Source organism: Puntigrus tetrazona, chromosome 18 (assembly GCF_018831695.1).
Source record: "Puntigrus tetrazona isolate hp1 chromosome 18, ASM1883169v1, whole genome shotgun sequence".
In the NCBI taxonomy this organism is placed as follows: Eukaryota; Metazoa; Chordata; class Actinopteri; order Cypriniformes; family Cyprinidae; genus Puntigrus; species Puntigrus tetrazona.
In genome coordinates, this window is record NC_056716.1 from 839,540 (window position 1) to 862,252 (window position 22,713).

The window sequence follows — 22,713 nt, forward strand, 5'->3', positions numbered from 1 at the left end:
CGAACGCCTTTTCAGTTTCTCGCACATAATGCAGCGTCTAATAACGCAGGCTGGGAAAAGAAAATGTAAATAAGATGTTTGTATCACTCGCCGCGCGCATTGAGCGACCGAGCTCTTTCTACATATGCATGTTGTTAAATAGGGAACACAAATATATGGAGTTAGACATGGTTAAATAGAGTAAGCGACGCATTGAGGCAGGATGGTTAAATAGCAAGATACAGAGTAATTGTCTTTCTGTTCTTAACCCCCTGACCTTCTTTCATCCCATTCTAACGCGTCCTTGCATTGGGCACCGCAGCAGTGCCTGGGAACCGACTGGTGTTAATTGATGCCTGTGAGCAGATAGGCTCGGGTTTTGGGTTGTGGGAGCAGTAGGGGTCATGGACGTGCAGGGAGTGTGATAATGTTCTGGGCGGGTCAGCGACCTTTGTCGTTACGGCATAATCCTCTCTAACTGAAAGACCATATGTAGCCTACAGAACATGGGCATCAATAACAAGTTAATCGTGAGCGATTGTTCACATCCGTCTCATTATGAGCCTTGTTTATTTAGCCCCCGCAAGCTTGTCTGAATGTCTTTAGCAAAGCGTGGGCGGCTAAGTTTCGAGGCCAGGTGACTTGACTGGTACAAATTGTGTTGGGTTTTAAACATACGTGTTTACCTTCGGTTAACCTTAATATCACTTTTACTTTTGTGCGGGTTTGAAAGTTTCTGTATGCGACACTGGACCACAAAACCAGACTTTAAGTAGCATGGGTATATCTGTAGCAACAGACAAAAATAGGCTACGTCGTATTCTTTTATGCCAGAAAATTATTAGGATGTTAAGTAGAGATCATGTTCCATAATGATATTTTGCAAATGTATTACCGTAAATATATTAACTATTTTTTTATTAATAACATGCATTGCATTTCAATAATTTGATTTTTTTGCACCCTCAGATTCCAGATTTTCAGGCCATATACTGTCCTATCATAACAAACCATACATCATTTAAAAATCATTTATTCAGCTTTCAGGTGATGTATTAGTCTCTTTTTTTTTGTTGTTTAAAGATGACCCTCTCGTGACAGGTTTTGTAGTCCAGGATCACACGATGTCCCATAATGCTGTGTGTTGTTTGACTGTTAGTGTAAAATGCAGCCTGAAAGACCCAGAAATAGGAATGTTGTAATAAATATTTACAATCTATATTTACTTAGTTATCTCTAAAACTCCCCTGACTGGATATAGCGAGCTAGCTGCTCGGCGCGACGCTACTGTCTGTCAAGACTCAAAACGTTATAAAACATTTAAGAAAACGAAGTACTTTTTATTGGATAATATTTAAGCAATTTGTCCCAGATGTGCTTTTCTTTATAGAAGGGTATCGTTTAACTAGATTAGTAATATATTCTAGAAACACAAGTCCAGTGGCATAACTGGTAAGAAACTGGTATTAATGTGTTCATTTAGAAAGACAACTCACGAGCGAGAGCTAGAACGGCGAGACCGAGGTAATGGCGTCGCAGTGCCATCTAGTGGAGAAAGTGTTATTTCACACACAACAGATGTTCGTTTTCTGCATTTAAATTCTCTGCTGTATGTCACAATATATTATATTAAAGCACGTTAGAGATTCAGAGACACGTATCGTCACCTATATTGATTTTTTGTCCCAATATATCCATCAACGACTTCCTGTTTTGGTATGGAAGTGTTAGGTTTGTGACAGACAATTGATTTATCTAATATTGGCAGCAACGGCAAGACCAGTTTAGATCGATTAGCTGGCGGTGTACCCAAGCTGTACTCGTTCATTAGCATACGTCTCGAGTTTCTACGCCTCCCGGGGCCAGTAAACTTGAGAGGGTGGGGACGAGATGGGATGCGCTGCTCCTACGAACTTCTTTCAGAAGTTCAGAAATTTCAGCACGGGCTGCGACAGCACTACCCCATCCGAAGAGATGTCCGAGTTAGGCTCCATTGACAATCCGGTGAAGTTCAATGATCAAGACTACGACGCCCTGCTGCAGAAGTGCCTCAAATCTGCGGCTCTGTTCTCTGACACGGTGTTCGGGGCGAACCAGAGCTCCCTCGGTACTCCAGCGGATCCTGATCCTAAAAAGGCAGTGAAGTGGCTGCGTCCGAAGGTAACTTCATCTGTGCACAAGTTCGGCTAGCTTCTATTAAAAGTAGGATTTTTATTATTAGCGTACCGAAGGTTCAAATGGATTATTTGAGGGGTTTTTTTCTCCTGTTCATTAGATTGTGACCCTGATTTTGATGGAAACGCAATTAGTAATATGTATAATAACATTCATCAGCAACTATAAGTTAAAGGAAACATCAGAAAGGGATGTAGAAAACAGGAAGTTTCATTACCAAGCAGTAAAGTCCCTTCACACTTTATGAGGTCATAAGGTGATTTTGCACCTCAAGGGAAAATCACCTTTGAAGTCATTTATTTATTAACTATAAACACTAAATTAAACTAGATGAAAACAAAAATACATAGCCTGTACGAACTTTGCGGCATTTCTCAATATCAGTCAATAATTTAGATAAATCGTTTAAAAATGCTGTGATTTAAAGGACAGTTCACTCAAAAATGAAAAGTCTGTCATAATTCGCTCATCGTCATGCCGTTCAAAGTCGTCTGCTGAACGCAAGAGAAGATATTTTGAAGAATGTAAACAGTTTTGGTTCTTTCTCGGTGAGAGTTAAAACGGTTTAGATATTCTTCCAAATATCTCCACAGGAGAAAGAAATGCATAGGTTTGAAATGACAAGACGCTAAAAGAATGGTTTATTCCTTTAAGACAGACCGACCCTGAACCTTTATAGTTCCTGCCTGTGTTTTCAGATGTCCTCATCAGCTCTTCGCATGTACTTGCAAATTGTTTTTGGCTCGCACCCATCTTTCTTCCCCACCTCTCTCCCCCTCTTCAGGAAATCACAAGTAACGCTGTCTTTGTTGAGGGCACCATGGGCACCACCGATATCTGCCAGGGCCAGCTGGGTGAGTGTACGCCCGTGTTAGCGCACGGTTGTTCATATTTTATGCCAGGATAATGGGATAACGCCTTACTGCACTTCTCAGAAACCGAATCACCCGAAAGCGCCCTCAAGGCACGAGCGCTATCAGTGAAATATCCGTCTTTGGCAATGCTCCCACTCTTCCTCTCCTTATCATGCAGATGCCCTCCTCCCTTCCCCCATCTTCTTCCACCCAGATCTTCCTCATCAGGCTTAATGTACTATCCCAATTCTGCCCCGTAGCCTCGAGACACTGCGCTGATCTCAGAGCCTCCTGCAGAGCCTCTGCTGAGAGACGCAACACGGAGCCGCCGCAGGCCACTCACATCAAAAACATGACAAATGTACTAGAGACGGGGAGGGATGAAAGCAGAGGGAAGAAGGAGGGAGAGCGAGAGGTCGGATTGGCATCATCTGTACACCCCTCCTTCTCCCGCCCCCCTCCCATTTCCACCCACCTCAAGAATCACAATTATTGCGCACAGCGGGTATTGTTTTATTGTTTTGCCTTATCCCTCTCGCTTCCTTTCTACACATGCCGTTGATTTGGTGTTGATGGAAAGCGTTGTCTCTGACGTGGAGCGTTGGCCAGATATTTAACGTTTGCTGTGTTCTGCGGTTAAGTGTTTTCCAACCTTTTTTGTTTTACGTCCCCAGAAAGTTCCATGAGAGAGGGTCGAGTTACCTCTTTATCAGCACCAAACCAGATATTTGTCCATTTTCAAGTGATCAAGAGCGTATATCAAGTAAAATCATAATTCAGTAGGAGTCGGTGATATGTTAGACGTCTTTGTCGCTGAAATAAATGTATTTAAATCCATTAAGAAAAATGAGCGGATGCCGAATTAGTTCAGGGTTTATTTACCATGCATTTTGAAAACAAGCCCTACAAGGTGCAGCATATCAAAAAAATCATTGCTATCATTACTATTACTTTCTCTCTTAAATATTGCTTTCATTTGCATTGATTTTCTCAAAAATTAGTCCACCTCATTCATTACCCGCTTTCCTTTTCACGTAAATTGGAAATGACCTTTAAATGCCGCACCATTCTCTGAACATGCACAAAAGCACTTTAATTGTAATTAAATCGTTATGTCTTATATTTCGAAGGCTGCACCCTTCGGATGTCGTATCTGTTAGAGGCGTATGTCAAAACACACCCAAAAATTCAAGGAACACTGAAATGCACACACACAAACAAACATGTTTTTCTCCACAGAGAGCTATGTTTTTTTAAACATTAAAATGCATTCTATATGACTGTTTTCGCATTCCTCGCTGCAGCTCTTCCATTATTTTTTTAAACGCCCAAAGGGACACATTTGACATTTGCGTTCCCATCTTTTGAACTTTATTACTGGCCTAATGTGGCTCTCGTGCTTTGTTCACACAATGCATCAAAACGGTAATCTACTTGTAATGTCACAACTTCTCATTCCTGCAAACTGCAGCATTTCTCAAAAGGTCCTGTTCACGCGTGATCTTTAAACGGTAATTTACCGTTCCTTTTCCAAAAAGGGCTGACTTCCATTTTTGTATCCCCCAAGGTTACAATGCGATTTAAGGGGTATCCCTAGATACTTGAGTGGAAACAACAATCCTTGTCATGGCAACATCTGGCTATCATTTATTTGCGAAATCCAACATTTCTGACTTCCCAGAGTTTCTCGGTAAAGCACGCATGGGAAGAACTGCAGTCCTCTTGCATCAAAGCTTAAATCGCGCTTAAATCATTTGCCACTCAGGATTTGGATGGCCCCTCTAAATAATATATGAACATCGCAACGCATCACTGGAATAACAAACGCATGTAAATAATCTCATTTGAATGAAAATCTGCCCGATAATGCCTTATTCTTAGCACATCAAGCAGAAATTTTAATTATTTGTTTTCAAGTGGCTTTCCACATCAACATATCCAGCCCGTTTTCTTGCGGTTTGAAGATTAATTGGACGTACTCCATTGTAGAGCTCTGTTTGGTGTCATTCCTGTGGGAGCTGGCGTGTTAAGTATGTTTTTTGTGAAGTGTTGTCACGCCGAATCCATTTCAGTTTCCCTCACACGGGGCAAACGAACAGCTGTTACCTGTTACAGAGGAATGTCACGGTGCAGGAGACAGACCGCATGTCTCCTGCTTCTTCAAAGCCTGAATTTCTACTTTGTGTTTGAGGCTTGTGTCGTGTGTCATAAATATTGATGTAACTGTGTCTTGCTACAGGTAACTGCTGGCTGTTGGCGGCCCTGTCCTGTCTCACCATGCATCCGCCTCTGTTTGTGAAAGTGGTTCCAGCTGGACAAAGCCTGAGTGAATCTTACGCTGGCATCTTTCGTTTTAGGGTAAGGGGGAAGAAGAAACCTAGATTTAAAACAACATTTAAGACACAATTTATGAGGTTAGCCTTTAGAAGTAATACAAAACGTTGTGTTTTTCATCCACAGATTGCTATTTAATCTTAAATTAAACTGAGATTAGTAAATAAAAGGCGCATAGGGAAAGCATAAATATGTTTACATCCAAGTCGAAGCGAATGCATCCAGAACTTAGATCCTCATTTGAATGTCTTCTGTGTAAATTATGCGTCTGGATTTACCTTTAGCTGGAGACGCAGTGCGTCAAAGGGAATGGTAATTACAACCAGTCTTCTTTGACCTTACCATCCCTAACAGCTGAGGCCTTTTCCCGTCATCTTCCTTTTGTCCCGATGACATGTGCATCTGCATGCCCCTCCCCCTTTATACGCGCACCACATTGGCGCAAATTATCATACTGTAATTCGGTTGTCTGTTTTTCATTTGCAGAGAAGGAACATTGCGTTTCTGTTTGTACATGTGTTGCAGACCCCTTTAAAATCAGCTTTTACCCTCTAGCTACTATTTACTTGGTTCACTAATGATCTGATTAGAACCATGCTGGTCAATTAAATCTAAAGCTCGGAATGACCACGCCTCTCAAAACGATCCCAGAGACGCAAGCTCTCGTGTATCAGTGTAAAAAACAGATAAGGCCGGAATAGCCTTTATTTGGTACGCCCCTCAGGAATCTTGTCGGCCTTGTAATTTAGCAGGAAGCATTAGAGAGAGGGAGACGCGCTTTAAAAAGAAAGCTGTGCTTATAGTGGCAGCCTGAAAAATAAGAGGCCCGCTGTGAAGCAGTGAAAAGAAGTGAAGGTCCTGACATGGTGCTTGCAGCCCTGCACTTTACATCACTTGTACTTTATTTCAGAATTCTTTAGGCAAAAGTTCTGTTTTTATAGGATTGTTTGGATGATCGAAAACAAGTTAACTGTTAACTGGCAAATTTATCTTCTAGAACATCTAGAAAATATAAAGTCGTTTCAAGTCGTTTGTTTCCTTTGTGCACAAAAAGCATTCTAGCTTTGAAGCTTGGTAAAATTAGGATCGAGCCGCTGGTGTCACGTGAACATTTTAATGATTTTCTTGCTACATTTCCGAGTCTTGTGTAAGAATCCGTGCTGTTTTGGGGAGAGCCAGAGAGCGAAATGGTGACATGGTGAGTGATTAATGACAGAATTGACATTTTCGGGTAAGCTATCCCGTTGAAACAAAACCAAACGAACATCAAAACAAAAGCTTTTTTGGCTGTTCACTTTCTCTATGCATCTCTCATATGCACTTACAGGCTGTTGTATATAATAAGCTCTTTCTATATAAGTGGTATATGTGATAAACCGCACATTTTACTCACCTAGTGTTTATTTTTCTGAAGCACAAAGTGACGAATGAACCTCTGCATGTGTAATTATCACTGCAACGCTATTTGTTTCGGAGAGTGCATCTTGACAAAGCGTGCAATAAAACAAGCCACTACAGCTCTCGTGGTTTTTGTGCTGTTGTGTGCGTGGTTGTAAACTGAGGTTAAACTTGTGAGATAACAGCACATTTAATTAAACAATCAAAACATATTAGCACTAAAGAGCTCTTATGGAAGGCTGCTCTGCGTTATGTAATTGTTATGGCATTCTTAATTATCTTCTGCCCGCCATATTATTAAATTCAGAGGCTAAACAGGAATGCGCAACATGACTTGACCTGATCCAGCAGGGTTAGAGAGGACAGGAAAGAAAAGGAAGATGCTTAAAAAACTGAGTGACAGAAGAGAAATGAGAAGAGCGTTGATTGGTGGAAGATTCCTGAAATGTCTAGACTTGTTACTGTAGCCCAAGGACATGGACACAGACACATGGACATGCACATGGTGCTACCTGCAGACCAACAGGTCAGTACCTGCCTGTCTAATGTCACATAAAGTCCTTTAAACTTCACATTTAAGATGTCATTCATACAACGTTTATTACTCTGATAATATATTAAAAAGCGTTTTACAAAAAAATAGCCAACATTTAGTTTTTTCATTTGACCATTTTCCACCATTTCCTCTCCCTTTAGAAGTTTGGGTGAGTATGTTTTGTTATTTTGTTTTGTTTTTATGAAGAAATTAATCATTTTATCCATCAAAAAACTGTACATAATGTTATAAAAAAGTTTTATTTTCAATAAATGTTATTCACCAAAAAATGTACATACAGTTAAAATATTAAGCAGAAGAACTGTTTTTAACATTAATGTTAACAAAAATGTTTCTTGAGCACCAAATCAGCATATTGAAATGATTTCTGAAGGGTCATCTGACACTAAAGACTTGAGTAATGAAAATTCAGCATGTTATTAAAAGAATAACACTTTTAAATGTACAGAATTAGAAAATGTTATATAAAAGTTATATTAAATGTTTCTGTTCATTGCGTATTTACTGCATTTCTGGTCTAATTAACACATTTTATATATATATATATATATATATGTATATTGTGACAGGAGGAGCCAACGACAGACACAGTGGGCGTGGCGTCAGGCCTCGGAGAGGCTTTTTATTATTAACAAAATAAATAATAATACAAAATAATGAAGTGTCCAGGGGAAAAGTGTCCAAATAAAAGGGGGATCTGGTGTCCTCGTCGTGCCGCGGGGAAAGTGAAGGTTGAGGCCGTGTTCCAGGGGGGAAGGGTCCAGGTAAGGGGCGGAGTCCGGCGGTCGCACGCGCTCCCCTTTTTCTGGTAGGGGCGGCGGCTTCTTCGCGGCGTCTCCGTCGTTTCTTTGCTCCGGCGGCAGAGTGGGATGAGCTGTGTGCTCACAGCCTGGACTACGGAGGTCCCACGACGCGCTTCTCGGACGGCGGGGTGAGGTCCATCACGCACCCTTCCTGGACCCACGAGGACACCAGCGTGCATGCACGGGGGAAGAGACCGGTCTCGAGGAGAGGCGCGCAGGGCATTTAACGGCGGCGGTGACAAGGCTAAATCCCTTCAGGTGTGCCTCGTCACACGCCGCCAGACCTGGCCAATACCACGCCCCTCCTCTCGAACACACCCACTCCCGTCGGGAGCCTGGTGAAGGGCGGCGAATAAAGGACGGGGTGATGGTGACAATAAAGAGGAGGGGCAGCCGACTCGTCACAATATGTATGTATGTATATGTCTTATTCATTTTCTTACAATGTAAATTAAGTTCAAGGTATAGGGTAAAAGTTTTCTCAAATACAGAACAGTAAAACATCCCAATTTTTGGGTAGATGAACACCCAAATACGCTTGTATAGACCAAATGTAACCTTGTTTTCTCTCTGTCTCTTTCTCCGTGTGTGTGTGGAGCAGTTCTGGCAGTATGGTGTGTGGGTGGAGGTGGTAGTGGATGACAGGCTGCCTGTGAGAGAGGGCCGTCTGCTTTTCAGCTACTCTCGCACCACCAACGAGTTCTGGAGCGCCCTGGTGGAGAAAGCTTATGCCAAGTCAGTTCCAGCATATGTGTCCTTGACCGTGTGGGCGTGTGACTCTTCATTAGTGACACCGCTCACGTGAAGGCCATTGTTCCTTTGTGATTATTAAGAACTGATATTTTTGGGAAAACATCCAGTTGTGTAAAATAATCAAATGCATTTCATAGATGCACAATAATTAATGTGAAAGCAATCTAACCGATGGAAGCCAATCGGTAACATCTGTGCATGCGTCTGTTTGTTCTTAAAGGCTGATTGGTTCTTATGGCAGTCTGAAGGGGGGAATCATCTCAGAGGGAATGGAAGATTTTACTGGGGGCATTGCCTACTCCCTCCCCGTGTCTTCTCGGGCCCCTCGCATGCTCTGGAGGGCCGTCACCGCTGCCCTGGCTAGGAACAGCCTGCTCAGCTGCTTCATACATGTACGGTCACATATTCACACAGATGCATAGACACAAAAACACTACCGTTAAAATTTTGGGGGTAAGATTTTTCTTTCTTTTTTAAGAATGTTAAGCTCTAGATGGCTTACTGCTTTACATTGAAATCATTGGTTAGCATGGGATGCGTTAAATTAATTAAAAGTGACAGTACAGATGTTTATAATATGTGATCCTGGACCACAAAACCACTAATAAGTGTCAATTTTTCAAAATTGAGATTCATACATCATGTGAAAGCTGACTAAATAAGATTTCCACTGATGCATGGTTTGTGAGGATAAGACAATATTTGGCTGAAATATGAATCTGAGGTTGCAAAAAAAATTAATCCTGAGGAAATCACGCTTAAGGTTGTCCAAATTATGTTCTTAGGAATGCATATTACTAATCAAAAATTAAGTTTTAATATATTTATGGTAGGACATTTACAACATATCTTCATCTAACATGATTTTTGCTTAATATCCTAATGAGTTTTGGCATAAAACAACATTACATATCACCAATGGTTTCTGAATTGTTACGTGACGCTGACAACTGGAATAATGGCTGCTATATATATATATATATATATATATATATATATATATATATATATATATTTATTTATTTATTTATTTTTTTAAATGGAATAAATACTGCACTAAAATTTATTACAACAAATATTTCTGTTAAATTGTAGTATATAAAATAAATATAGTAAATATTTCGCAATACTGTTGTTTCTGATCAAACAAATGTGCCCTTGGTAAACCTAAAATACACATATACGATCTAAAATATACATGACTGTATACATAATAAACTTGCATATATTGTTTATGTGCATAGGCTGCAAATGTAAAGGAGATTGGCACTGTGACATCAGAGGGTCTTATCAAAGGTCATGCATATGCCATCACAGATACAGATAAGGTAAGATTATAATACACAGGTACACATGTTACAGTATTCTTTACTATAGTAAATTATGCATATCTGCATGCAACTAACCCTAAAGTAAAGTAGTACATGTTCTTAATTAATATTATTTAATTAAGTGAGTACTTAAATGTAAATAGCTGCACTAAACAATATATACACTTAATAAATTCATAATTACACTCACGGGGATACTGGACATTTAAGTGTAACTCTTTTCTTAATGTTAGATTGTTTTCTTTTGATTGAAAGATTGTATTGTATTTATTGAATTAGGGGCGAATTATGACCTGTACATTTGATAGGCCGTGAATGATTTGTCCAATTAGTGATTTTTGATAGCTTTTGGCAAACCTCTCTCTGTGTTAGCACCCTTAAGAGCCTATTGTGCCTCCCATAAGTTCTCACATGCTCTGGTTGTGTGTGTGTGTGTGTGTGTCTAGGTCCAGAAAGCGTCTGAAGAGGTCTTACTGCTGAGGCTGCGTAACCCCTGGGGGTTTGTGGAGTACTGTGGACCCTGGAGTGACAAGTGAGAAAGACCTCAGCAGCTCACTTTTTACCTGAGTTGCATCTCAGGGCTGCTAAAGACTGCACATTTATGTTTGTTTGTTTGTGTGTGTGTGTGTGTGTGTGTGTGTGTGTGCAAGGTGTAAAGACTGGGACGCTATAGATAACACCCAGAAGGCCAGACTTGAGTTGGTGAAAGTTGAAGATGGAGAATTCTGGTAGGTAAACGTACGCTGTACATGATTCTTCCGGTCACATTTCCATAACTCACACACAATAAGAGTGTTATCTTGGGGCATGCACCAAAATATAATATTTGTAGAAACATTTTATGCTTACTAAAGTGGCTCTGCAGCACGCTAAAAATAGAAACAGTCTGCTCATCAACTGGTGCACCATTGATTTTATCATGGGAGTGATCTCCTCTCACACACACACACACACATCTCTGTCCCTCGCTATTGTTGAGCACATGCCAAACAGGAATCAATTAAATGCCAAGAATTATAGAACAGTGCTAACACTACTACTAATAATAACTGCCACTGCAGTCAGCACATCCCTTAATAGGCCATTTATTTAAAGTGATATTTAACCCAAAAATGAAAATTCTGTCATCGTTTAGTTGTTCCAAACCTGTGTAAACCTTTTTGGTCCTGTTGAATATATAAGAAGAGGTCAACTTATTCTCATTTATTTGCAATCACGTGTCTACTAACATGTCTACGTGTCTCTCAGAGTAGACTGTTAGGGTAGGTTTAGGAATGGTAGAATAAGTTGACATATACTTGCAAAGTTTCTGATAGTCCGTATGTTGTGGATCCATCAAAATAAAGTGTTAGAAGATAATAAGACAGCCTACTAATACTCTAATGGCTGCTGGTTAACTGTAGTTCCTTATTGTTAATAAAATGTCTAAAGCGGACAGTTCACAGCAAACGCTGATTTCCATAGTGCGCAAGTAAATGGCTACATTCAACTGTTCACCAATATCTCTTCAAAATATCTTCTTTTGTGCTCGGGAAGAAAGAAACTCATGCAGTTTTGGAACAGCTTGAGGCTGAGTAAGTGATGACAGCATTTGAATTTCGATGCGAACTGTCCTTTTAAATCTGCCTGTGTCTGGATATCAGCGAGCGTTCGTGTTTTTTCAGGATTGGAATAGAAGACTTTTGTCGGCTGTTTAATACCGTGGAAATGTGCAGCGTGAACCCGGATTCGATGTCAGGGGAGGCGAGTGAAGACACAGCCACCGCGTCCTGGACATTAAGCTCACATCAAGGAAACTGGGTCCCAATGTGTTCTGCAGGGGGCAGCCGACGATACCCCAGTAATTGCATGTTTGTTAACAAATATGTATGATTTAGATATAATACTGATTTACAGTATGGTCACGCTTTATTTTAATGTCCATTAACTAGCAATTAACTATGACTTATGTCTCAGTAAACTAATCTAATCCTATATACTGCTTATTATTAGTTTGTAAGGTTGTTGTTAAGTATTATTTATTGGGTAGGGTTAAGGGGTAACACTTTAGAACACTTGTTAACTATTAACTATGATTCTTCCCTTAATAAATTCTGATTTTGTTGCTCATTAATAGTTTGTAAGAGAGTTGTTAAGTTCAGGTATTGGGTAGGATTAGGGATTTAGAATAAGGTCATGCAGAATAAGCCATTAATATGTGCTTAATTAGCACTAATAAATGCTGATATTGTAGTAATATGCATGCTAATGAGCAACTAATAGGTGTAACTGTGAAATATAATAATATTTATCAACTTTTATTCTGGACGCAATTAATCATTTGACAGCATTAAGTATAATATAAAATAATGAATATAAGGTTCAAAGGTTTGGCACCAGTGAGATGTTTTTAAGCAACGTTCAGTGCATTTATGACTTTACAAAAGATTTCCACAGAAAGCAGCACAACTGTTTCAACAAGAAAATATAATTCAGTAATAAAGTAGACGTATTGCTGTTTGTCAGCTTTTTTTATTTGCTCTAAAAATATTTCGCTTCCTTAACATGCTTCCTCATCGCGTACTCCTCTTATTTGATGCTGCAGGATCCTTTTGGAAAAACCCTCAGTTCCAGATGGTTCTGTCTGAGAAAGATGTGGATGATCACGATTATGGAGAAGATGAAGAAGGGGAGGAAGGAGATGGAGAAGATGATGAAGTAGGTGTTGTGGTGGCTCCTGTGAGCAAGACTGAGAAACAGGGAGAGAAAAAGAAGAAGTGCACAGTACTGGTGGAGCTTCTCCAGAAATACAGGAGACAGAAAGATAAAGTCAACTTTCTCTACATCGCATTTCACATCTACAAGGTGAGAGATTGTTACATATTATATAAAACTGAGTGCTGCAGTTTAAGCTAGGTCTGGAGTTTCATAATAATGTATTTTCATTATTTTGATTTATTGCATATTTATATATAATGTATGAATATTGTGTATATTTATTATCTATGTATACATATTGTTATGTATATATAATATAAAATATAATAATATAAATATATACATGTAAATAGTTTCCAAATATATACATATATACATATATGCAAATATAAAAACATTTATTTTGGATGCAATAAATCGGGGTTAATTGTTTGACAGCACTAATTTTCATACTTTATGACACAGTCACTTTTGGTTCATAGAGGATGCATTTATATAATAATGAATTAAAATAATAATAAAAATAAGAGTAATGGAGTAATGTCTGCTGAAAATCTAGCTTTACCATAATAGGATTAAATTACAATTTAAAATATGCTAAAATAGAAAACAGCGTCACATAGAATTATATTGTTAGAATTTTTACTGTATATTATTACAATAATTGCAGTCTTTCTGAGTTTAAGAGACATCTTACAAAGCCTTTTTAAAAAATTCTATACATTGTGCATGCTGTATATGTTTGTGTGTGTGTGTGTGTGTTTCTACTGAAAATGTATTTAACTCTTTTTTTCTCTCCTGTCTTGCCTCTTCGTTCGCTTTTTTCAGGTTCCCCCTGAGGTGAGCAACTGAAAGAATATCAGCTAGCAGCATTGAAATACAACTTACTGAAAAAAAAAACACACACTTTCACATCTTCCGTACATTTAGCTGCAGGACAAACCGGGATCTCTGGACCAGCAGTTCTTCTCCAACACCAGTCCAGTTGCCCGCTCTGGAAAGTACCGTAGCATTAGGAGCGTGTGGCGGAAGGTGCACCTAGAACCTGGCAGTTATGTCATCCTAGCCTCCACCTACAGGCCCAACCAGCAGGGGGAGTTCTTCCTCCGCGTTTACACCCAAACCGGCAACATACAGGGGTACAAAGAATTTAAAACATCTCATTTCTATCAGCTCGTGGCATAGTGCTGTTTGCGGTATGTCTGTCCAACGGTTAACCGTGCATTTTTTCATATCAACTTTACAGGTTCCAGGATTTCCCCTGCACCAACAACTACTCTGTGGTAAGACGTCTGCCGACCGAAATGGGAAAGAAGAACTACTGTCTGTGTGTGCAAATATGATGATATTTATGTTGCTCTCTGTATATACATGTGTGTTTGTCTTTCCGCAGATGGTAATGTCAAAGCCAGTCTTACCTGAGGATCAGTTTAGAGTGCAGAAGTGGTTTGATGAAAAGGCTGGGTCGGTGAGTCACATTTCAGAGTGGAAAGCGTGCGATGAAAGCAAACGTCTTTAAATGTGTCTTCATGTTTTTCACTTTCCAGGATGACAGAGTGAATGCTGTGCAGTTCATGAACCTGGTGAACTCAGGTCTGGACGCACACATTTAGCAGGAGCCGTAGCCACAGTGATTGTTCACAATGTTTAAGCAAACATACTTAATGTACCACAAATGGCCACAAGGTGGAAGTGTTATTTAGCTTCACTTACAATAAAGTTAAGCCAGTGTGATCATTTCTGCAGTGTTGCTATATATATATATATATATATATATATATATATATATATATATATATATATATATATATATGCATATATAAAGAAAAACAGAAAACAGAAAACAAAAAAAAAAAAAAACATAAAAATATGGTTATATTATAATGTAATTGTTAAACCCATATATCAGTGGCATACATTTTAAATTGGCATGGAATGGGTCCCCCATGACCCACAAATACATTTGTTTCATTCTAAGTATATATAGTTCAAATCTATACTGATATAAAAATTATAATGAATCTTTTTTTAAATGTACATTTTTTTATATTAAGTTTAAATATATTACGTATGTCTTAATGAAACAATTGAAGATTGCATGATCTTTAAATAATATAATCTTTAAATGCAAGATATTTAAAGTTTACTTCCAATAGATCCACATTAGCACGATCAGATATACTTAAATATATATTTAGTTGGACTTCAGCACTACTTCCGCACAAATAAAGTGCATTAAGTACAAAATGAGTTTTTCCAGTTTAGGATACCAAAAGTAGCATTGCAGGGTATTTATATTAAGTACATAAATATGCAAATTACTTTGTAGTATACGTCTCATTAAATAAATGTAATTAAAGTACATTTAGTTATTTATTTACAAGGGAGGGTTGACTTGTTTGTGTTTTAATTGTGTTTTAGTGTTGGAAAAAGACTATGAACTTCCACTGGAGACCTGCAGACAGCTCATCTTTGGAGAAGATGTATCCTTCTTCCGCGTAGAAATTAATATTTCTACTCAGCAAGAATGCATTAAAATGATCCAAAGTGACAGTAAAGACTGTTGAATTGTATTGAGAAAGATCAAATACATGATGGTATAACTTTTTATTTATAAATAGTTCAGAAAACCATCACAGTTTTCACAAAATATTAGGCAGCACAACTGTATTCAACATGAATAATAAAAAAAGTTTCCTAAGCAGCATATATCAAAGATTTCCGAATGTTCATGTGACACTGAAAAAATGAGTAACTGCCATCACTGGAACATTTTAACATACATTAAAGACAGAACACAATTGTACGTCACAATATTACAGTGTTTACTGTATTTTTCATCAAATGAATGCAGCCTTGATGAGAATAAGAGACAGTAGCGTACTACTTTACTTGAAAAAAAAAAAACATGTATATTTTTGGTTCATTCTTGTTTGATATTCTTAACAGTTGTGTGTAGACTGGTGGCAGAGGCCGTCTGAGCAGAGCTCAAGCAGAGAAGCTGCTCACCTCCCTACGCAATCTGCAGGTATCTTAGTTCTCATGCGTGAAAAGGTCACTCTCAGCTTTGGCACGGTGTTAGAAAGAGCAGTGAGGACACTGAGCTGTGACAATTATCAGGTTGCGTTAGGTTACACGGAGCTCGTCTTGCACGGACCAAAAGACCTTGAAATGTTGTTGCCGTTGTTGTTTATCCTGTTTATGAACTCATTTGCCTCAGTGCTCTGTGCCAGTGTCGGATGGGAGCTAAATCCCAAACACTGGCTTTCTTTCAATTACTGCTAGATATTACGACTGATGATTATTTTGGTCCGCAGTCTATCTTTTTCCAGTTTGATGAGGATTCGTCAGGAACCATGAGTCCGTTTGAGCTCATTTTGGCTTTGAATGCTGCAGGTGATTAAAAACAAACACCACACCCTGTGTTAATATACAAAGGGAAAGTTACGGTTTCTACAGTCCCTTCCCCTCCTTCTGTGTCTGTTTCTGCCCTCAGGTGTGGAGTGTGACAATGTTGTGGTGCAGTTGTTGTGGGAGAGGTTCGGCGCTGGTGAACAATACCTGCCTTTCTATGGCTTTGTGTCTTGTGTTGCCAGACTGCAGGTGCTCTTTGGTAAGTCCGTGAACAGAGACTTCCACCTATCCGTTTTGCTACACTATAATGATTTTGCAACGCAGAATTAAGCAATTTTCTGTGAATGTGCAAGACTTCTGAATAATTAGCCACTGGGTACCAAATAACTAGAAGAATAACAAGCATCCAAACTTCCATTCTTCATCAACAGTTATAAAAAACGCACTTTTATAGAGTTTGTGCATTACGAGTCCTAATTTGAAATGCAGCGTACACTAATGTTAAGAGGTTTGGGGTCGTTTTTTTGTTTAAGAAAGAAAGCAAGTTATACTTTTTTTTCAGCGGCTGTGCATTCAACTCGATCAAAAGGGACAGTGAAAAATTTATAAAGATCCAAACGATTTCTATATTTAAAAAAATGCTGTTTATTTGAACTTTTCATACTTGAAAGAATTTCTATACTTCGTTATTTTAGGGTTGGCCCCTATTAGTTGACTAAATGTTAGTCGACCAATTTGTTTTAGCCTAGTTGCTGAAAAAAAAAAAAACCCACAGGCAAATCTGCAAATCTGCTCGCCTTAATTATGATTCATCATCTGAAATTTGTAAGTATTACCAATTTAACATGGCCGCTTAACCCAGAGTACTGTTCGCTTGCGTCAGTTTTGGTCATACAGATAAGTAATGAATCTTTGTAATCTGTAAAGATGTTATTTGTGTGATCACACAATAAAAAGCAAACTTTAAAAATTTAAAAACAAGCTTAAAGACATTAAAAATGTATCTATAGAGAGAGAAATGAACCGGTTCAAACGGAAGGCAAATAGTCTCATTGTGTAACCCATATGAAACATGCATAGGGGCGCATTGCTACTGGAGAGATGTCACGGTTTATTTATAGCTTATATGACACAACATAGTCTAAAGTTATTTATAATGCATTCTAAATTCATTATGCCTTAAAACACAGACTTCATAGAAAGCGTTACCCAGGCTTCTTATAAAAACATGTAAAAAAAAAAAGAAAAAAAAAAAGGATAGTGTCTTTTTATAATATATATGAACTCAGTGGTCATCAGGTACGCCTGCTTAAAGAGAGTGAACATTCTGTCATTAATTATTTTAACAATTTCCTTACTACATTTCTGGACCTTGAATGTATTGCTGTTGCTGTCTATATATCAGAAAGTGCTTGGATTTTATAAAAACAGCTAGATTTGTGTTCTGAAGATGGAACGAAATGAAGGAGAGTAATTAATGAGAGAATTTTAGCGAACTATCGCTTAAATATCCAAACAGCCAATCATGCACAGCAGTCCGATGCATAAAAAGCCTTCAGACATTTAAATAACAATCAGCTAACATTCAAACGGAGTAAGAAACACGATCTAATTGACTTTGACCATAAAATGATTGTTAGTGCGGGACAGAATGGTTTTCATTTCTCGGAATCCGCTGATCTTCTGTCAATTTTGTTCACAACAGTCCGTAGAATCTGCAGAGAATGGTGTAAAAAGCACAATAACATCCAGCGAGTGGCAGTGCTGTGGACAGAAATGCTTTGTTATTCAGAGAGGTCAGAGGGGAACGGCCAGGCAGGTTCAAATGGATAGGAAGGTGACAGTAACTGAAATAGCCAGGCGTTAGAGCGGCGCTGTGCAGGAGAGCTCCTCTAAACACACAGCATGTCAGATGTGGCAGTGGATGTTCTACAGCTGCAGCAGACCACGGGTTCCACTCCTGTCAGACAAAAATAGGACGCTGAGGCTACAGCGGGCGCAAGCTCCCCAAAACCTGTCAGCAGGAGACTGGAAAAACACAGCTTGGTCTAAAGAGTTCATTTCTTCTGTGGCGTGCAAGACGAAGGGGTCAGAGTTTGTCGTAGACCGTCTGAATCCATGGATCCGTCCTGCCATCAAGTGGGAGGTCCGGGTCTAGAATCTCTGAGCGTCTCGGTTGAACCCGTGTTATGAAGAATTAGGGCATTTTGAGGAACAGAACACACACACACACAATTAAAACTTTTTGAGGAATAGTTTAACCCCGAAAAATAACATTTGCTGAAAACGTACCATCCAGAGTGAGCTTAGTTCTTTATTGGAACGGGTTTGGAAAAAACGTAGCATTGCATCAGCAGTGGTGGTGATGCTATTATCAGCTGTGATGTAAAGCTAAATTTCTTCAAAATTCACTGTGCATTTACATCTTGATTGACCCGAGTCAGTTTTCAGCTCGTTTTTGAGTAAGCGATTCTTTTAAGCGCTGGAAGGCTGCACTTTATATCATGCACGAGCAAAATAACAAATAAATCAGATATACATCTTTGCATCAATTATAAAAAAAGAAAAAATGCCAATGCAAAAGCACCTACCCATGCTATCGGTTATAATTCCTGTGTTTCTCATCATTGGAAAGGTGCGTTTTAAAGCGTCCACTGATTATATGCAGCTAGTTTGTTATTTATTACTTTTGTTGTACTGTATTTATCTTACGGCCATTTACATATGGTTATCACAATCTGATTTTAGCGTGAAGGTAAATATAATTGTGTAGCGCTGCGTCACATCGTGCTGTTTATTGGCATGCCGAACGCTGTTGAGATGTTCATGACGTCATTAGCATAGATGTGAGAGTCTGTAAACATGTTAATTGGAAAGATTCAGCTTGCCGATTGTTTCTCCTCAGATCTTTTCGAGTCGGAGACCAACCCAGAGGTGAAGGACAACGGCATCAACGCTGTAAGCATCTTGTTTGTCAAAATCTGCTCATTTTTTTCCATGTCTTCCACAACCATCTGTGAACACCCTCTGACTAATATTAAACTGATTAACGCTTATTAAAAATATCACGGCATGTCTATCTATAGTCAAAAGAATTTTGATATAAATGTCCTGCACAAAATTTTTTTATCACTATTTAATGATATTTAAATTCTCTTCTGCTCACCAAGCCTATATTTATTTGATTCAAAATACAGCAAAAGCGGTAATATTTCGAAATGATTTTACTGTTTAAAATAAGTCTATTTGAAAATATTTGAAAATGTTTATTTATTACTGCGAACAAAGCTACATTTTCAGCATCCTTGCTTTAGTTCTGTGTCACACGATCGTTCAGAAATCATTCTAATATGCTGATTTGCCATTCAAGAAACATTTGTATTATTGTTATCAATATTCAAAACTGTTTGATGAATAGAAAGATCCAAAAGATTTTGGGGTGAGGGGAGATTTAATTATCAAGGATGCTTTGAGCTGACCAAACGTGATAATAAAGATATATATATATATATAATGCAACAAAAGATTTCTATTTCAGATAAATGCTGTTCTTCTGAGCTTTCTGTTCAACGAAAAACCTGAAAATATTCTGCTCAGACGATTTAAGTATAATAATAAATGTCATTGAGCTGCAAATCAGAATATTACATTGATTTCTGAAGGATTACACTGGAATAAGGATGCTATACATTCGGCTTTGAAATCACTGGAATACATTACATTTTAAAATACATTCAAATAGAAAGCAGCTATTTAAATAATAAAAAAATATTAAAAAATTGTTGTGCTTTTGCTGTGCTTTGGATCAAATGCAGGCTTGGTGAGCAGAAAATCATTTTTAAAAAGCATTAAAAATCACTGTTCAAGAACCTTTGACTGTTGTTGTATATTAATAGTATTAGAATAAATAATAATAATCAGGTAAGTAAATAAAAAACACCTATTTTAATACCTATAAATGGTGACAGGAATATGTTTTGTACATGTAATGTAGCGGTCACCAAAATGGCTTGATTAGCAAACTCTTTCAATATAACGGTTATATTCCCCCGGAAGAAAAACATGAACGCACATTTAAATGATGACAAATTTAGATTTTGGGGGGGAACTGTCCCTTCACCGTTTACACATCTATACAATAGATGTATATTTATTAATAATGTGCGCAGCGCGTTTCCTGAATGATCTCTCTGGTCTTTGTGCAGTGGCTGCTCAAGCTGTTGGCTGTGTGAGCCTGTCCAGACCCGACACCTCAGCGGGACGGACCTGCTAGGCCAAGACTACTCTGACGTCATCCACCTGGGCCTACGTCTCCCACATCTCCCCCTCTTCTATCTCATTTGTGATCTTTCGGACCTTTGCCCTGCAGTTGCTTCCACCCACTCATCACTCCATCAGTTTGGGGTCTATGACCATGTAGGTCATTACTGCCTGGATACAAAATTTCATCCCCCTCGCTCCACCCTAACACAGCGTGTGCGTGTGTGTGTGTGTGTGTTTGCGTTCATAATAATCCCAACATTTGAATATTTTAATAGGAATATTTTTCTTGTAAATGATCATTATAGCATCGTTAACTCGCTCTCTCGTCATCCCAAACCCAAATGACTTTATTTCTTTTGTGGAGCGCAAAAGAAGATGTTTTACGGGATGCCCAAGCTGCTCTTTTACCACGTGCAATGAAAATGAATAGAGACGGTTGTGATGGCCGTTCACTTTGATTGTTGGAGAGGCTTGGGCATTCTTCCAAACATCTTCCTCTGTGTTACAAACAAAAAAGAAAGCCGTATGCATTTGTCATGAATGTAAATGTGACCAATCTATATTTAATAACAACTATATTTCTAGCACATTCGTCCATTTAATTAGCAGAGCTGTCTATTAATGTTAATTTAGCGGGATTTAGTGCCGGAAAATATTGATTCGTGATTAATCAAAATATCATGCAGTTAACTAAATGAAATTTTGACTCACTGATTGCTCTAATTATGAGTGACGCTTTATACAGTCATTGCAGTTTTCATATATTTTGAACATTATGTCTGCTTTCATATGCTTTTAATAACAGAAGTCGAGCGGTGCTGTTAATGCATTTAAAGCAAGGGCCCGTTATTATGGTCATGCTTGTACCAAGGATCCTAATTGCATCTTTTTTCGTTCATACAGCATGAGTCGTACTTCCTGCTACTTTTCTCCCCTCTTAGGAACATTTATGTATCTCCGCTTAATGTCTTTAAAAGTTGAGAACGTTTTATGCTTCCAAATATAAAAGCACAAGTCATAATCTTTCATCACGGGGCATTTCTATATTAAATTTTTTCTGTGCGTATACCTACACCTCCACACACACACACACACACACACACACATATTGTTCGGGAGCGAGATAGTAGCTGTGGGTATTAAAAGCGATGTCTCAGCAGCCCTGCACGCACCGGCTCTATTCTTATCGCTCTGACGCCACGCACAGCGTCATCACGCCATCGCTCCCTCCTCCGCTACGCTCTCTCCCTGCATCCCTCCCTCCGGCTCTCTCTAGTAACTGTCTCATTCTCACAATCTGCTTCCTCCTCCTCGCGTACCTCGCGCTCGCTCGCTCACACATGCGCGTATGCTCGCTCACACACATTCATACGCTCTCGTCCTCTCTCCCGCTGCTCCTATTAATAGAAACCTTTGCTCACACAATGCTTCCTCCCTGCCGTAAGGTGACCGAACAGAGGTTGCCCCCAGCAACAGCCCAAGCGCCTCTGGAAAAGGGCTAGAAAAAGCAGGCACGCACGTCCGTCGTCGCTCTCTCAATCACTTCCTCTTCCGTAATTTTCCCGCTTGCATCTTGTACTTGTTACACCGTGATCCCTCAGCGTATTCGCTTCTCTAAAAGCTGCTCTTGACTCGGTTATCCCTGTCTGCCTGCCTCGCTCTCTCTCGTCTCTGTAAAGCGAGCCAGAACCATTTTCCAAAAATACCAGGGGAAAGCCATTCCCATTCATCTCGCCTGGCGAGCGATTTCCAGAAGTTTGCCATCTTTGCTTAAGGGCGCCTAGTTCGGCTACTTGTTTTTTCAAACCAATCGCTTGAGCCGCATTTGCCACGTGACTAATCGCTCTCGACCCGATTGGTTGATGGCGACGCAAGAATGTCCAAAACCTTAGAAGTTGGCATCAAAAATGTCCATTTCACGCTTATAAGAGCCTTCCGGAAAACATTATCTGTAATGAAATAAAGGGAATATACACACTATGGACGTGCATCTCTGTAACTGAAGCCATTGCATAGCCAGTGATACAATATACAATATGCAGCTACTGATACGATGCAATATGATTCACCTCATAACAACGCACTGCCGATTGATTTCAGTTCAATTCAACACAATGCGATTCAATGCAATACGAGGCAATGAAAAAGAAATATGCTGTGCGGTTCAGTATGGTACGCTTTTATTTCATTTGGTTCATAATCATAAATGGAGTGCC

General features: G+C 39.0%; 1 protein-coding gene across 2 annotated transcripts; it reads left to right on the forward strand.

Moving 5' to 3' along the window:
- The first annotated feature begins 1,871 nt into the window (after positions 1-1,871).
- Positions 1,872-22,477, forward strand: capn12 (calpain 12). 2 transcript variants are annotated; one of them, XM_043216702.1, is made up of 21 exons: positions 1,872-2,139; positions 2,939-3,008; positions 5,248-5,366; positions 8,701-8,834; positions 9,073-9,244; positions 10,097-10,180; positions 10,630-10,715; positions 10,834-10,911; positions 11,848-12,023; positions 12,768-13,027; positions 13,709-13,720; positions 13,811-14,019; positions 14,127-14,163; positions 14,274-14,348; positions 14,428-14,473; positions 15,302-15,363; positions 15,840-15,908; positions 16,198-16,276; positions 16,377-16,493; positions 19,140-19,192; positions 20,440-22,477. In XM_043216702.1, the coding sequence occupies exons 1-21, from the start codon at positions 1,954-1,956 to the stop codon at positions 20,464-20,466; spliced, it is 2,151 nt and encodes a 716-aa protein (XP_043072637.1). In that variant the 5' UTR covers positions 1,872-1,953; the 3' UTR covers positions 20,467-22,477. The 2 variants fall into 2 exon arrangements, with proteins under 2 accessions (XP_043072637.1, XP_043072638.1); XM_043216703.1 differs by lacking the exons at positions 1,872-2,139; positions 2,939-3,008; positions 5,248-5,366 and adding an exon at positions 8,470-8,513.
- The last annotated feature ends 236 nt before the right edge of the window (positions 22,478-22,713 follow it).